This window comes from Henckelia pumila, chromosome 3, assembly GCF_033568475.1.
Source record: "Henckelia pumila isolate YLH828 chromosome 3, ASM3356847v2, whole genome shotgun sequence".
Taxonomy (NCBI): Eukaryota; Viridiplantae; Streptophyta; class Magnoliopsida; order Lamiales; family Gesneriaceae; genus Henckelia; species Henckelia pumila.
The window spans coordinates 63,795,533-63,813,059 of NC_133122.1; the positions used below are offsets into that span (position 1 = coordinate 63,795,533).

The window sequence follows — 17,527 nt, forward strand, 5'->3', positions numbered from 1 at the left end:
CATGAATCATATCTATAATGGCATGTTACCGACCAGATCTAAAATTATCAGTCACAACCATCACCAAAATGACTTTATAAATCATTGGTCCAAACCCTAGGGAAGAAAGAAGAAGTCCCCAAGCGAGGCATCACCTTTGTGTTACCCGACAACAATGCATGAACTTTATAAATGTATGCTTAAGTTATAATTCATTCGGATCCAAATAGAATTTGCATCTCATTCTCATCTTTCAAAAGTCAGACACATATTTGTAGAGGTTAAATCTGGTCCTAATTAGCCCATTTATATATAGGATAATATAGTTTCACAGGTAAAGTCAAATATAGAAGCAATTTACAAAAAAAACTGTATCATTGAGTAGAAAAGCTTCAAGAAAACCCATGTTCAAATCTTTATCCAAACTGCACGGACACACAAAAATATCGACAATTTACTTTCTTTATGGATGATGACAAAAATAGCATAGAGATATGATTGAAATCTCTAAATGCATGTAAATGCAGATGACGTTGTTAGTAAATGTGAGTGACTGAAGCTTGCAAACATGTCCCCCTTACTAATGAAACCTAAATTGTATCTGTTATGCAAAACATTACATCTCAGTAGTTTCCCCCTTCATTCTTCAGTAGTCCCCTCGTTTGAAAACTTCGATGATCCTGCTTATTACGTTGTTGCGTTCTTTCTGCTTTAGAATCTAAATAAAATATTGTTGTTAAAATATTAATAAAAATATTATACTTTAAAAATTTTTATAAAAAAATATGCAAACAACTACCTCCAAATCTTCTTGCTTAGTCTAAGGAGGTTCTGGAAACACTCATCTATTCCCTTTCTCATTAGAACGATTTCTGTTTTGGTTTCTTTGACCTTGGAGGTGAGCTCTGTTACTTTATTTTTTACATCATCATTTGGTCAGAAAGCCCAAACATCCAAAGAACTCAAGCCCACCGCAAGCACGTGAAATACCCTTTGTTCGCTCGGTATGAGAGCACGAGACTGCACAAAAAGGTTAGACAATCAAACAAATTCCCTCCAATTGAATAGCCAATTCACGGTAATACTAAAAAACAAACAAAACAAAAAATGCAGAAGACAGAAAAAAAAAATCAAACTAACAAGACCTACCAGATATCAATCAAACTCCCAAAGTCCTATTTTAATTGCAATAGAATCTACCAGATTCAAACATATTCCATAATGCAATTGAATAACCGGGAATGCTAAAGAAAATCAAGGAAAATCTAAATGATATCAATCAAACTCCCACCCGAGACCTACAGAGGAAAACTTGACGTTTACAATATTAGTAAACTTTAATATCAATAAACTTCATGTTTATTTGACATTTGTTTTATCATATTGACATGGATACAATATTATTTTTGAGAAATTGAGTTTATGTGCCCTCAATTTATTTTGATATCTACTGAATCAATTGTATCAATATTATATTTATATGATACACAAAAATAATATTCAATTTTATTTATTTTTTTCCAAAAAAATGGATATGAACTATTTTTTAGTATTAGAGCTCTTCTAGAGCAATTTATTGAAATAACATACCATATTGAATGAATATTGTAATTGGATTCAAAAAATCCAAATAGTATCAAGCACATCAATTTTTTTTTTGCAGCGATAAAATGATCTTCTAGATCTTTGATACATATATATGAAGAAATACTTTTTTGACCTATTAACTTGTCCATGTTTTGGTTTTGGTCCATTAACTTTCGAAATTTGGTTTTGGTACACTAACTTTTAATTTTCAGTGATTAATTTGGTTCAACTGCACACGTGTCAGCTAGACATTGGCACACGTAACTCGAAAAATACTGACGTGTGTTAATGTCTAGCTGACACGTGTACAGTTGAACCAAAATCACTGAAAATTAAAAATTAATATACCCAAACCAAATTTTAAAAAGTTAATGGACCAAACTAAGACATGTACAAGTTAATTGACCAAAAAAAATATTTTTCCTACATATATTTAAGTTACAATGGAATATTTGGGTAGTAATTAATTTTCTCCACAAATTCTGAATCATGTATGATAGAGATTTTTAAACGTATTTCAGGTACGTTTTACTAGCTTTTTACGAATATATGTCATATATAAATTTTTTTGTGTACTTACATCTTAATTTACTGCGGATGTGTAAGGACTTGATGCTAATTTTCTAATTAATTGACAAGATCTAGTAATAATTATTTTAAGTGTGAATTTCAAATGATTACATCATTGAATTTAATTGTATAAGAAAAATATATATCTTAGAAAATGTCGGTTTACAGATAACCATTCAAATATATATTTGATTTTATAACACACAGGTGAATCAAAGATTTAAAACCCGCACATATGTCCGCGTTGTGGCACCAAAATAAGTAAATACATGAAATAAACTTTTTGTTGTAAATACATAATTAATACTAGTAGAATAGGCACACGCGTTATGTGTTAAAATATGAATAAACGTGTTGATTGTTCAATTTTTTTTAGAAATGTTGATCATTAAATAACTAATTCCAATATTTGGGGAAGGTGGGGTCTAAAGGATAAAATTGGCAAAAAACTTAGTGTCCCGCATTAGGTGTGAAGAAACAGTTATTATATATATATCTCAACTTTAATATAATAGTATATATATATATATATATATATATATATATAACATATTACACGGAAAATATGCTAACAAACTTAGTTTATGAGTATAGGTTAGATAAAAGAGCCACAAATAAAACAAGAAAATACGTATTTCTCTTCCACAAAGCAGAGCGAAGCAGGTAGAGCAATGGAGGGAAATACCATCACTAAAAAAAAAAAATTGATTTAGCCACGGTCTACGGTTTTGAATTCTATTCCACAAAGCCGAGCAAAATAACTGAGTCGAAATCAAAAAGATAAGTGTAGTTATATATATATATCTTTTCCTTGTTAATGTAATAATTGAGTCTAAATCAAAAGATGATTATCAAATCAGAGGTAACCAACAATTCTTGGAGGTTCTAACCACAAATGATGGTACACGTTTTTTATTCTTTTAATTATTAATTTATTCTAAAGATCCATTATACCGATTAATTGAATTCGAAAAGAATAGTTTCTTGTTTTGGCATATATGGAAATTTAGCCGTGTTATCTCAAGTGTTTGAATTTTTGGTTTAGAAGAAAATCCAAAGTGGTTTAGATATTGAAATTATAAATTGGATTTTTATATGTAATTGGAATACAGGACTTGCGATTGAGACTTAGGCCTCGTTTGAATTTGGTAGACATTTTTTAAAAAAAGCACTTTTTTAAGCTATAATTTTTGGCTTTTGAAAAAGCTCTAATTTTGACTTAAAAAAGTGCTTATTTAAGTACTTTTTTGGTCAACCAAACACTATATTAAATAAAAAGCACTTAAAAAAATGTTTTTTTGGCCTAACTTTTGAAACCAAACGGGGCCTTACGTAACAACAGTATTACCAATCACTTAGTAATCATGGTTTGAGTTAATTAATTATTTGAATTTTGTTAATGAAGTCAAAAACCGATTACCAAAACAAATTAATTAAATTAGAAACGGATAACTTTAGATATTTTAATCGAATATTGGAATTTTAGGAATTTAAAGTGCCTAAATAGTCGAAGAGAAATGGTACTTAGATTTTTATCTGATGATAAAATCATTTAAATTGATATTCATATGATATGCCAGAGCAGATACTTTTAGGCATTTCTTGAGAATTAAAATTATTGATAATTGCTGGGATGAGGTATGTATGAATTGTATCATTACGGCGCCTATAATGGCATGTGATGACGGTAAGTATCTTGTAATAAGTGGTAACGTACATGCTTTATGTGTTTATGTGAATTATATAATTGCATTCACGACTTGACATTGATTGTTAATATGCAAAAGTGAGAATAGTCTCTATTTTCATTTTATGAAACAAAATAAATTCTCAGTTTATTTCAAACACATTTTTATTAAAAAAATAAAAGGATATTCGTCAAATAAGCACGTTAATAGTTTTTCATAGCACGTTGAGTCTTGACTCCTTTGACTGATATCATTATTGATCTATTGAGATGTGTTGAGTCATCGATAGAGCGAGTGATATTATTTAGTGCACTTCTGAGGTAACACGAGGTCGAGTAGGTCGCACCTGCACCCTCGATGCTACGATATTCCTGATGACAGCATGAGGCCGAGAGGGTAGCTCCCGCACCCTCCAATGCTATGTGCATGGATGGGCAGTGATGATTCGAGGTTTGATGCGTTCATGGCACAGGTGTCCACTGAGATTGTTGTGATACGATTCGTTCGGACTCCATTTGGTATCCCTTATTCGATTGATATTTATCACGCATTGCATTGATTTCATTGCATCGTACTTGATTTTATTTCATGTCAGTTATATCTGTCGTGATTTTATTAGTTCATTGTACTGGGGTCCGACCCCTGTTTTCTTTTTATGATGTGATTGTTTGTGATTCCATAGCAGATCATCCAGGGGGTTTGACGCTTCTGGTGGAGTGTCATCTAGTAGTACCTGGTGAGTCGAGCGCGGAGTGGAGTTTCCAGATATATTTATATAGCAAACCAATGAGTTTTATATTTGCCGGGGAGATGCCCCGTGTATCTGTATTGATAGTTTTGACTTTGTTTTGGAATTGATGTTGGTGTGATCGAGTCTTGTCGGCTCTGCATGCGTTTAGTCATGACGAGTGCGGCGATAAGTTTGTAAATTGGTGATGTGACTCTATTTTCGAGTGTAGTGTTGTATAGGTTTTGTGATGTCCTATTTATGGATAGGTCATGGCGAAAAGTTTGTAGGCCGAAAACAAAAATGTTTAACTCGTTTTCGCTGTTTATATAATTAATTCTGGTTGTTTGATCATTAAATGTTAATCAAGACCACGGTTCCTTTCACTTGATATCATAGCGTAAATAGGGATACACTCGAATTAGAGTCTAGGACACTCAAGTATAGACACAAATAAAATATTTGTGCATGTGTTTGATTATGTGAAAATACCTATTTTTACTTGGCATGAATTGCATGTTAGTAACGTAAGCATTGCTATATAGGGGCAGTAGTAAGCAATGATTTTCTAGAGTATTATTTGAATTGTAGAGTTTGAATTGTACGCTTTTTTACTCAGATATCATGAAAATATTGGAGAGGATAAATATCCGGGTTTGACTCGGAACAAAACTTGAGGATGCTGATCGATGGAGAAGCTGAGGAATCTAACAGTTGCTAGGTAGATGATGTTTGAGGAATCTTGAATAATATGCAATTTGACAACAGAAAGTTTAGCAAAGAGACATGAAAACATTCTTAAGGTGTGTTTGGGAAAGCTTCTAATTAGAAGCACTTTTCAGTTTTTCGTTAACAAAAATTTGAAATTTTTGTTAACGAAAAACTGAGAAGTGCTTCCCAAAAGTTTTCTCAAACACTACCTTAGTATGAGTTGATGGGGTTACTGATCACTTTCATGATTGAGTACTGCAAGTTTCTAATTGTTAGTGCAATAATAGTCTCAATTAATCTTGTAATAAAATGGAATAAAAAATTTTTGCTCTATTTTACGAAATTCCATATATTTTATTCTTTTGCATTTTATAGATAATTTTTATTCCATATATTTAACGAACCATGCATTGTGTAATCCGAATCATAACCATCGTAAACATCCCAAAAAAAAAAAAACTAAACTAAACTAAATTTTTTTAACATCTATATGAGTGATATATATATAAATATATATATATATATTTATTTATTTATTTAATTTGACAACTTATCCTTCGTCCTCAAATGTATATGCATTTAATAAAAGCTATCCAAGGATCAAGATTAGGGCTTCACAAGTTTAGGATTAATGGTAAGACCGAGTGACTGCAGCGTCTGTTAATTCTTATCATACAATAATACAATACCTAATGTAATTTGGAATAATTCATAGTTATATCTTGATTATCAGTGCATGCATGTTGAATCCGATTTTATATGGCGAATAAATTTTAACCATTTATCCAGTCTACTGATTTTCGTACAACACGAAAATAAAAGCTACTCGAGTAAATTTCATATCATAAATTAAAGATCCTAAAATGTAAGCGTGGAGTTAATGCGTTGTTTCAAACAAAAGGGAAAAGGGAATGAAACCAAACACGTCTATAACATACTTTCAAGCTTCTAAGCACCAATCTAAATTTTCAACTTAATTTTCACATCAAAACTAGCTAACATTATGCCTTTCCGAGGTTGGACCTTCGTAACTGATCAAGGAAAACGGCAACGATTGCAAATGTAGTTCCTCCAGATAATCCCATTCTAACGCTCCTGCCTGTACAGGATAACATCATATATATCAAGCCAAAATACAAAAAAATTCAATTATATCATTTGGTTAAATATTCATTCAAAAGAAAAAAAACAACATATTCCAGATCAAATCATTCTTGAAACAAACGAATGTCATTGACGAAAATAAATATGAACAGGTGATGGATAAATATCATCGCATACAAGCCTTCACACCCCACAAACACAATTGCCACAAAAATATTGATTTGAGAAAACATAAGTTGCAATCTGAATAAAGTGACAAATACACTCGAGAGCAAATCCTATGCTTTTTGAACTATAAATAAAATCACAAAATGTATGTGATCGTAGGCAGCTTGGTTAAGTTAGCTAATAAAATAAAATATATCAGAAGCTAACACCTACATGTAAAGGATGTGTTCGCTCGTGAAAACCGATCGGAAAATTTGGTTCGTTAAGGTAAAGAAGTCACCGATGCATGTACAAGAAACACGACACGCATGATTGCTATTGCATTTCATTATATTCATTCTACACGACAATGAACGTTAAGCAGGGTATGGTCTTAATTCGCTAGATGCATGCGTGCATGCATGAGTATCAATTCCAAATAACCAAAAATTCATGAAGTCACAAAACCACGCGAACAAAGAGAATTAATCCAAATCACAATTAAGCGCATGTGTTGGTGTATTAGTTTGTCTCACATCGGATGAATAAATAACTTTAAAGTTTAATATATGGGCTAGGACAAACTCCTCCTCTTGATCTAACAAACTTTTGGGTGAAATAGGTTCAATTCTCATTTCTTAGCATTCACGAGAGACTTCTTACTTCTTAGATGATTCAAATAATCCATATGCATACAGTTATAGACAACGATAATCAGCAAACAATCCAAAAATTTCACGCACTTTCGGCCAGGTAGCAAGAATGTATCATAATCCCAATTGGTCATAAAATAAGATGGCACAAATTTAATCAATACTAAACAAAAACAATACCTCTCAAACCCATAAAGGCAGCACCGGCCACATATGCACCACCTACGTAGTTAATAATGTCTCTTTTCATCCTGTATTTCTCGAGTTAATGCTCCGCCCCAGCCCAAATTACTCCAGCTCCAGCATACATGGACCCTCTTACTCCGGTTATCACCAACCAACTAGGAAATTTCATTTGTTCAGCTTCCAAGAGACCAACTAAAATGCCAGGAACTAGACCGAAGGTTGCCCTCTTCCTCGCTTTAGTTATAAAAGTCTGTTCCTTTTCCACTGAAAACACAGCTTACCCATATTATATATTATCGTGTTATTATTTTGTGACAATTGAATTTTCTTGACTCAATTTTGGCTACCCAAAAAAAAAAATGGAGACAAAAGAACTACCAGTACCCTTGTAATCTTCGAATTTGAGAGTATCATGTCCCAAGTGATCCTTGTATTCTCCGAGTGAGGTTACACGTGTGTCGTCATTGTCCAGTACCAACTCTCTCCGTGAAGGGTTCATATCAGGATGGCCGTCAATAGAATACAATACGTATCAAGCTCCAAATGTCCGATATCAAAAAAATCCCGCACCGCATCAGATTGATCACCTGGAGTATGTGGAACAGCCGGATTTGGAATTGAACTAGTACGAATACCTGATGATCGTCTTCTTTTGTAAGACTTGAAAAGAGAATTTCTAATATCAGTAAACGTAAGAATGATAATTTGGCAATAAGATTACAAATGAATTCATAATGCAGAAACACAATGACAGTAATGGTACTGTACCTCGATTATTGGCCTTCATGGCAGCTAGCAGAGTGATGTGGGTTTTCATATCAAGCCTTTAGGGATCACGAATACGATGTCCCGCTAGTTTTCCGCGCCGATAGGTGTGATTTGTGACTTGTGAAAGAAGAAAAAGCGGTATGTACGTGGGTTTTTAGGTAAACCTGTAAATTTGATGGCAGGCCCAAATTGATAGTGGGAATAATCTAACCCAACCCAAAGTTGCGAGTTGAACGGATCAATAAGTTTTAAAAAAAAAAATCATATCATACCGGAAAAAGGAATGAATCTAATCAGTTGTAGGCGAACCCTAATGACCGAGAAAATGAAACTCGCGATTGGGTTTTTAGGCTACTATTTTTGCCTTTTACACTAATTGGGTTTTTAGACTATTATTTTTTTTAGTGCGTTTGGTTAGAGAAACCTGAGGCCTAAAACATTTTTCAAAAATAAAAGCATTTTCCTTAAAATTGATGTGTTTGGTTAATTACAAAAACTACTTTAAAAAATACACTTAAAACAGTTTTTTTTTTTTTAAAGTTAGATTAGAATTTTTAGATTTTTGAACTTTTGCTTTTAACTATTTCATTCAAAATTTATCCAAATATTAAAATTGCTTCTATCTTTTTAAATAAAGTCACTTTCAAAAATTTGAACTTATTTAAACATTTTTTTAAGCTTTCAATTTCTGTATTCAAATTAGTCATTTATTGTTGCTTGATTAATTGGGCGATTATTTAAATTTTAAATTTTAAATCAATCCCCTAATCACTACACATTGAGCGGTTTTGCATTTTTAGACACAAAATAAGTAACCAAATTTAAGTTAAATTATCACTAAACCCACAAACTTAATTTTTCGTAATAGAAGGTTTAGGGTAAAATTGAGAAAACATATTTTGGTGTGTTATAATATAATATAATATAATATATATATATATATATATATATATATATATATATATACTAGTCATCGCAGCACACGTGTTGCGCGTGTAACATTATATATATATATATATATAAATTGTGGATCAAAAATCCAATTTTATAAATTTAAACTATTAAAAATTTATTATATACTAGTGATGGAAGCACACGCAGTTGCGTGTATAATATAATATATAAAATTTTATGAGTTTTTATGGTAATTAAAAATTAATTATTGGAAAGATAATATAAATTTAATATGCTAATATAATAAATTTTATATTTGAGATATATACATGTGAAATTAATTATAAAACAAACATGCATGATACAATTTTTTTTGTGACGTGAGAGCCCACGGCTGCTATCTTTCGGTGCGCTCTGGGTATACCCCGGACTAACGCGATAGCCTGCAAACTACGCTAATCAAGTAAACCATGCTGAACAAATCCTGTGCGACAGGCTAGTCGAAGAAGATGTTGGCAAGGGAATCGAACTCCTGCCTCTGGCAAATATGATACAATTTGGTTGAAGAAGAGGTGGAAAATGAGTGAAGAAATATGTTGAGAAAAATGTGGACAAAGAAGGGTAGAGTTGAAAAATAGTTTTTGATATGTCATGACACATTAAAAATTAGTTACTTTAAGATACTCAATTTTTATATAATAGTATAGATTGTATAGATAAGTGATACATAAGTAAATATATAAAATTAATCAAATCAAAATTAATTAAAATAATACAATTAATTTGGACATTAAATGCAATTTCTATTTTAAAAGTATTGATTTAATTTATTTAATATGATCGGTATATGTAATAACACTGACAAAAAAAAAATTTTGTATTCTATAATGTTTAAAGAGAAATTGTTATTTTTAGAACTCTGTTTTTATATATATAGATATAGTTTTTTCAAACAAAAATCTTATCAAACGAACATTTTAATATTTTTGTATTTTTAAAATTCTAAAAATATTTTTAAAACAACATTTTATTTTTATAATTTGATTAGACCCAAATTTTTTTTAAATATACGTGTATATCATATTTTTGACTTGTGAAAAAATTTAAAATGAAACATAGTTTTTTTCGGGAAACAAAAAAATTGATAATAATCAAATAGCGCGTGTAACGGCCAGCAACGTACCATCATGGAACCGAAAGCACCACATCCACACAGTATTTTCAAAGCATGCACAGCCACTAATTTCTCCTTAGCTTCTTCAAACATAACATTCATGGAAGATTCTATCATGCGATTCTTGGATTTGCTTATTAACATTGCATTCATCTGAATCCATGTGAATTCAATGGCGGCTAAACTTCCTTTATCTTCTTCGAATCACATCAATTTGCCCCTTCATCTCACTCAGTTTCCTGTGATTTTGCCTGGAATTTCAGTTTCGAGATGTAAATACAAGTTTTCTAGAAAATTGCTGGTATTGGAGAGGAGCTGGGTTCCCCAGCACTATAACAGGTGCTTTGCCGCATCGAATGCGGAGGAGGAGGGCGCGGCGGAAATTTTAAGCAGAGATGGGGACAACGAGGACGGGGATGCTGAGGTGATTGATCCGGGATTCTCCAATGGCGCCGTTGGCTCGCAGAGGATTGTGAACGCCGGGGACTCACTGTCCCTTGGAATTCGGGAGCCTATTTATGAGGTCATTTTCTGGAGATCATTTTTAACTATGGCAAGAGTTTTGATTTTGTATTCTACACTCGGGATGATTTTTTTTTTCCTTCACTATCAACAGGTAGTGGAAGTGAGGTCGAATGGGATGGTATCTACAAGGAAAATTAACAGGAGAAACTTGCTAAAATCGAGTGGTGAGTAAACTTGATATGGAAATATGATGCAACTTAACACTGAACTTTTTGCGTTAATGGTTACGTTACACGCATAATCAAGTGACTTACATGTAGCATTCCTTGTCTACTAACAGACGAGGTGAAGTCTCTGTTTCGTGGTAGGAGTAAAATATTAAATTTTTTTCTTGAGTGATATGATCTTAAATATCATTTCAGAGGCTTAGCTTTGTTATCCTGAATATAATGTTCCCTTCATTCCCTTCCTTACTTGGGCTCTGTGATTGAGCTGAATTCCCTTGGATTTACTGAACTCACAGCCACTGAACTTTGATACAAGAAATATTAAATGTCTGCCAAATTGTTGTATCAGCTCCACAGCTTGATTTCGACTTAATTTTTCATATGCGCTGCTATTAGATAGGCAAGTTGGGTCCTCGGCTATGTTGAGCTGCGATATTAGCTCAGCAGATCTGGTTTTAGGCTAATTGTTATGAACTACCAGCTGAGAGCACCGAGGTGTCAGCTTTAAGTTAGATGATTCATTGATATCGGTCCAACTTGAGGGCTATACGCTAATGTTTACAAACTAAGATATATTGATATGTACTGATGTACCAACGTGGAGTCCAAGGTGTCATGTGTTCATTCTTGGGAATGGTAGCAACCATGCAGTTATAATGTTTTCCCCTGGATTGGTGTTTAATTATAACATATACAAATCAAAACCTGTAAAACTCTAGTTAATATTTTCACTTGATGACATTTTCTTTACCATTTCATTTCCAAGATTCATGGTCTTTTTAAAACCATGTAATGCAATATCTATGGAGTATGGACTCCCTTTTGGTCCTTACATGGGTTGCTTTTCTATTCAACTTTTGTTTCTATTATTAATATATTTTGGTTTCTTCTCTATGGCATTCGTCACAGGTCTCCGACCTCGAGATATCAGGAGTGTTGATCCATCATTGTGGTTGACTAACTCAATGCCTTCATTGCTGGTAGAAACAATGAATTACTGCCTACTACTGTTCGTAGAGTGCATTTAAAATACAATCTAATTTGTGTTCGTACAGCCTTAGGCTTTTTATATGGCAACAGGATGTTTCAATCATTTTCAGACAGTCAGATGTGATCTGCATGTAATGTTTGAGGATGTTTCAAAATCAAAATCTCCAAGACTACTTTATATTGTGGCAGTCTTTCTGTTAGCCTTCCGATTCGATAAGATGAAAATTCAACTGATGAATTGCTTCTGAAGAATTTTAATCATGAGATTTCTTTATTACAAAAATGAAGTGATGATGCTTATCCTATTGGCAGTAATTTCATGTTAATCCATGAGAAATGTAGAAGTATCTCAAATTTCCTCTGCATTTTTTCTTGGATTCTGATATATTCTTATTTTGTGAACTTCATTGAAGGTACGCGAGTATGCAATTTTACTTAATTTGGGATCTTTGCGGGCAATTGCGATGCAAGAATGTGTTTATATATTTAATTATAACCGGTAAGTATCCCCCATTTTTTTGTAAAGCTTTTTGGTTTGCACGTGTTCTTTACATGGTCACAACAGATTAATATTTAATTTAGTTATTGTTTCTCTTAGTAAAGGGGGAAAGGCTTTTATTGATGCTTTGTTGCCCCGCTTAAATCCGAAGAACGTGAATGGAGGACCCTCAATGCCATTTGTGCTTGAGGTTGGTATTTCATGAAATCTTTTCACTATATAGTGAAGTGGTTAATTATTTTGCTTCATCCATATTTGTATCACATTTCAGTATTTCAGAATAACTTGTTTTCCATGAGTTATTTTGATATGTCACCACCAAAGTTTTCCATCGCTCCTTGACTGTCATTTTTTCCCATAAAAGTGGGCCCTGAAGTATTTGGATATATAAATAGTCCAACAGGCCAACATTGTAACATTTCAGGTGGTTGAGGCTGCGCTACATTCTCGAATACAACGCCTGGAGCGCAGATTAATGGATTTAGAACCAAGTGTGAGTATGGGAACATAGTGAGTATATGTTTTTCTGTTCCTGTATTCCATGTTTGTTATGGGTGTTCTCGATAGTTTTGTAATCTGAACAATTGAGTAGAAAGGTGTTCTGTGAGGTTCGGTTGTTCACCTCTGAATTGTTGCAAAGTGTTTTGTTTTTGCTGCACATTTTTTGAGAAAATAAAATAGGTAAAGATAAATAGATCATACAATTGAGGAAAAAGAGTTGTTTTCTGAATATGGTCCAACGTGTTATTGAAATAATGCAAGTCCCACTTCTAGAAAAACAATCCCTCTCAGACCTTTGTACACGGCCTTGCATTCAGAACCCTTTTCTTTTATAGATTCTCTTTTTTGTGGTATGTGCTATCTAGATTCTAATATAGAGAATTGGACAGAATGATCAATTAAAGTTATGTTTGTTTTGCTGCCTTTCACCCTTGTATGACCAAAATCTAAATAAGTAAAATATACGAAAAACTATTGCTTATGTATTGTAAAAGAGATTCAAGCTTTATTTACTCTTGTTTCAGGTCCAAGCTTTACTTGAGGTTCTCCCAAACCGGTTAACTGGGATCATATTGGAGGAACTTCGGATTAGCAAGCAGACATTGGTATGCAGCTTTCCTCATCTTCGTGCATTTGAATACCCCCTAATGAAGTGATTTTGCTGCTACCTATATGTATTCTTGTTAATATTTTTTATCAAAGGTTGAACTGGGGTCAAGGGCTGGAGCTCTTAAACAAATGCTGCTTGACATCCTTGAAGACACTCATGAAATACGGCATATATGCATTCTCGGAAGAAACTGCACTCTAAAGAAAAATGATGAGATCGAATGCGCAGTTCCATTGGAAAAGGAGATAGCTGAGGGTGAGTCATGAAATGTTGATTCAATATGGAGGTGAATCACATTCAAACTTGTGTTTTCTTTATGATTATTTGTGTTTCATTCTGGCTGATAATATGCTTTTCACAGAAGAGGAGGAAGAAATTGAAATGCTTCTAGAAAATTATCTCCAAAGGTAGTTGTGTCACATGCTTTCCTTATATCCACTAGGAATTCCTGCTATATACGTTACTCGCCTGGAGGAAGCAACATTAGCTCCATCCCTGTGTTTGTATGAAATACCTTCCCCCCCACCCCTTTCTTCCAGAATTTATGTTAGACAAAAAGGCTTATCAGAGTAATGTATCATTATGACTTGGTGGAAATGAGACATTGAATTTCCATGAAAGACATCAGACTGTCAGATTATTCTCTTTGAATGTCGAATGGCATAGCGTATTGGGTGGATCAGAATTTACCTGCATCTGTAAATTATCCCATTGGAAAATGTTTCTGCCCCTATTTATGCGTGATTATTACTTGCTGTTAACATAGTTGGTCTATGTCTCTTTCATGTAATGGCAGATGTGAATCATGTCATGGTCAAGCAGAAAGGCTGCTTGATTCAGCTAAGGAAATGGAAGATTCAATTGCTGTCAACCTTAGGTTTGTTACTTAACCGTTCCTTTTTCATTAGTCTGCAAAGGATCTGTGTGTTTGAACATATCTGTGTGTTTGAACATGCTCCGTTAACTGCATTGAGGATTTGTCATTTTGGAGTGAAATGTGGCATTTGGAATGATAGTTCAAGGCAACGTTTAAGTGATGATGTTTCTACCATGTGAACTCTAGATTGCAAAGTTATTTTGGATACCACTTGTTAGAAATGGTACTAGATTTGATTATATTTTCCTAACATGGGATTCCAACAATCTTCGTTTTGGCAGATATCAAATATGTATACCACCAAATTAACAATTTGAATGTGTATGCTTACTTTAATATCAAATATATTTTGTGTGTCAACAACTTGAGAGTTGAGTGTGTGTCTTCAAATATTTATTCCATTAACATTAATGAAGTCAGAGGTTTTAAATCTTTTAATTTTGATGCTTACATGTCTAAAAAAAATGATTGAGTGGACATGTTTCAAGGCAGTTTCCCTGAGAATATTAATCTAATGCTGTTTTTAGATTCTAAGTCAAGATAACTGGAGGAAAGTTTGGATATTCTTTTTCCATTTCACTAATCATTGACAGACTAAATGACATCATTTTCCTTCATCAGCTCTCGGAGGCTTGAGGTAAGTAGAGTGGAACTTCTTCTTCAGGTTGGGACATTTTGCGTTGCGGTTGGTGCCCTGATTGCAGGTATTTTCGTTGTGTTGAAATGCGAGAATTAACTAATTTTTTTAACACTGGGCATCTCTAGCTTCTAGTCATTGTGTTGGTACCTTAAATATGCAATTTGAGGAGCTTGCTACAACCTCCAGAAAAATAGAGAGAAGATTTTTTTTTTTTGGCAATTAGCTTTCTTGCCACTTTTTGGATGCTGTTATTGTATGTATTAAGTGCTGCAACAAATTTAATAGAATTTACAAAAAGCTCTGGATAGCTTTCAAGACACGAACCCAGAAGACTAACATCCGCTTTCAAGACTACTAGTCATTGTGCACTTGCTTGTGGAGCCAACTTTGATTACAACATTTCTCACCCCTTGTGAAACAGAGATAGTCACTCTTGACAGCTTTCACTTACCTATCAGTATAGAGCACACTTATTCTAATCCAGCCTATAATATAAGCACGAGCCATTCCTTGAGTCATTCCTTTTGTCAGGTCGTTTATCAACGAGAGCACAAATGTAGACCATAACCCCGAGAGGATAGCCCGCCATCAGGCTTATTTACCACACTGATTTTTAAGTAATCCATAAACTTCTTTTTTTTTTTTTTGAGTGATCCATAAACTTTGTTGTATTCGATAAAGTGAAATAAAAAAAAAAAATTGAAGATTTCAGATGCATGAAACGCAATGGAGAAACGTTTCAAGATTCCTTGAAATAAATATTTAGGTAATTTTCAAAAATTAAATCATTCCTTTCCGGACAAAAGAAACATGGTAATCACTGAAGCCTGCCAAAAATATTTTGTTGTCTAGTTGGTGCTAGCCAATAACTTCTACAATATATTTATCACCATTTAATCCTTTACAAAGTCGGCAATTCTATTTCATTAGGCAAAATGAACAGGGTTGTAAAAACAATTTTATTCGTTCTTATTTGTAAATATTCACTTATGTGCTTCTATCATAAAGATAACTGTCCAAATGTTTCGATCTATACTTCTATAGTTTATGGGATAACATGAAATGCTTTTTCATGTAGATTTGCCTGTTAGTTGAGTTCATGTAGATTTTGCCTGTTAGTTGAGTTCATGTAGATTTTGGAGCTCCTTTTAACGTTAATAACAAATTGGCAGGTATATTTGGCATGAACTTGAGGTCGTATATCGAAGAACATGTGGTGTGCCTCTTTGTTTTCTATCCCATGTAAAAGCCCTTCGGTATACATGCAAGTTATTGCAGTTTCATTTGATTAATTTGCTCTACGTGCAGTTTGCCTTTTGGTTAACGACAGCGGGAATTTTTGTGGGTGCTGTGATTGGATTTTTCCTCATGTACTCGTATCTCAGAAAAAGAAAAGTTTTATGAGCAAACACAGCAATATGTAGGTAATTAAACATTAAACAATCTATGCTACGTATGATATTCATGACATTTATTAATCAATTTTTTTTAGAAGTCTCGGAAGGCATGTTTTCAATCTTCAGCTGATGACTTGTAAACTAAATCGTCCTATTTTTATAGCAATTGATTCACATCTGTTTCGATGCAAAATTTAACGAGTTGCTATGGAAATTTATTGTAAATCATTATATATTGTGTCATTAACCTACATGGAACTTTACTTTCTTCTACTGCTTAGTTTACGATATCATTGGATTCATTCCTGTGCTGCTTGATCTTTTTTATATATTTTCCGTTGTTTTCAGAGACCAGATAACCAGCTTCCCTTTTCACTGCATATGATATATCATTAAATCTTTGCGTGAAGTTGGTTTCTGTTGTACAAGGCATGATATCAATCAGCAGATTGCAGCCAAGCTTACAAGCATTATCGGCAACATAATCGTGCAAGAGCCAAGGCTTTTGTAACCAAGCTACAACTACTTCATGTTACACGAAGAGGGATTGTATTCACAAGCGTTATCTGCAACATATTCATGGTGTTACTAGAGAGTGATTGGGTTTAGATAGTGAACTCAGGTCTTTGAACTTTATTTACTGGTGATAGCTAAATTAGTGTGCTTTGTACAGATTTGTTAATTGTGTAATCAAGAGAATTAATATTATCGAAAAATATTGCACCACAGATTGACAGTGATCTCGACTTTGTTCCGAGTAAACAATTTAGGGAGCTAACTCGCGTATATAGCGCCTATAGAATTACCTCAAGGTATATATACTTTTTTCACTTCGCATTTTTTGAGTTATAATTAGCAACAATATCCAAACTTTCATTCATCAACGGTTCGAGAAGCAAAATTCATACGAGGGTCGAGTACCAACGAGATGCTGCGGTGCTTGTAGCAAAGTTGTGCTAGAGTTGTGACTTTTGACATACTGACGACGAATGTGAGTGTAGTTCGAGATTTCTAATAAATAGTTCCATGAAGTATCTATTAACTTGGATAAAACGTTTATAAGTAATAGTGATATGGTTTTCACTCGGCTACTATAATCCTTATAGACATACACAAGTGATTGAGGTACGTAA

General features: G+C 33.3%; 1 protein-coding gene and 2 long non-coding RNA genes across 5 annotated transcripts; 1 reads left to right on the forward strand and 2 right to left on the reverse strand.

Annotated features, from left to right (window-relative positions):
- Window positions 1–496: 496 nt before the first annotated feature.
- On the reverse strand, window positions 497–1,268 carry LOC140886520 (uncharacterized). The gene is made up of 3 exons (XR_012151576.1): window positions 1,129–1,268; window positions 779–999; window positions 497–697 (listed from the first exon to the last, which is right to left on the reverse strand). It is a non-coding gene; the product is annotated as an uncharacterized lncRNA (long non-coding RNA).
- Window positions 1,269–6,136: 4,868 nt separating this feature from the next.
- LOC140886080 (uncharacterized) lies at window positions 6,137–8,257 on the reverse strand. The gene is made up of 4 exons (XR_012151416.1): window positions 8,121–8,257; window positions 7,737–8,012; window positions 7,347–7,616; window positions 6,137–6,361 (listed from the first exon to the last, which is right to left on the reverse strand). It is a non-coding gene; the product is annotated as an uncharacterized lncRNA (long non-coding RNA).
- A 1,960-nt stretch (window positions 8,258–10,217) lies between these two features.
- LOC140887602 (magnesium transporter MRS2-11, chloroplastic) lies at window positions 10,218–17,166 on the forward strand. 3 transcript variants are annotated; one of them, XM_073294956.1, is made up of 14 exons: window positions 10,218–10,711; window positions 10,805–10,877; window positions 11,790–11,860; window positions 12,284–12,369; window positions 12,469–12,559; window positions 12,794–12,862; window positions 13,395–13,475; window positions 13,573–13,735; window positions 13,842–13,887; window positions 14,277–14,357; window positions 14,979–15,061; window positions 16,170–16,213; window positions 16,306–16,417; window positions 16,743–17,166. In XM_073294956.1, exons 1-13 carry the CDS (start codon window positions 10,361–10,363, stop codon window positions 16,399–16,401), a joined length of 1,335 nt encoding a protein of 444 aa, XP_073151057.1. In that variant the 5' UTR covers window positions 10,218–10,360; the 3' UTR covers window positions 16,402–16,417; window positions 16,743–17,166. The 3 variants fall into 3 exon arrangements, 2 of the variants coding, with proteins under 2 accessions (XP_073151057.1, XP_073151056.1); XM_073294955.1 differs by having other exon boundaries at window positions 16,306–16,421; window positions 16,743–17,164; XR_012151952.1 differs by lacking the exons at window positions 13,842–13,887; window positions 16,743–17,166 and having other exon boundaries at window positions 16,306–16,399.
- The last annotated feature ends 361 nt before the right edge of the window (window positions 17,167–17,527 follow it).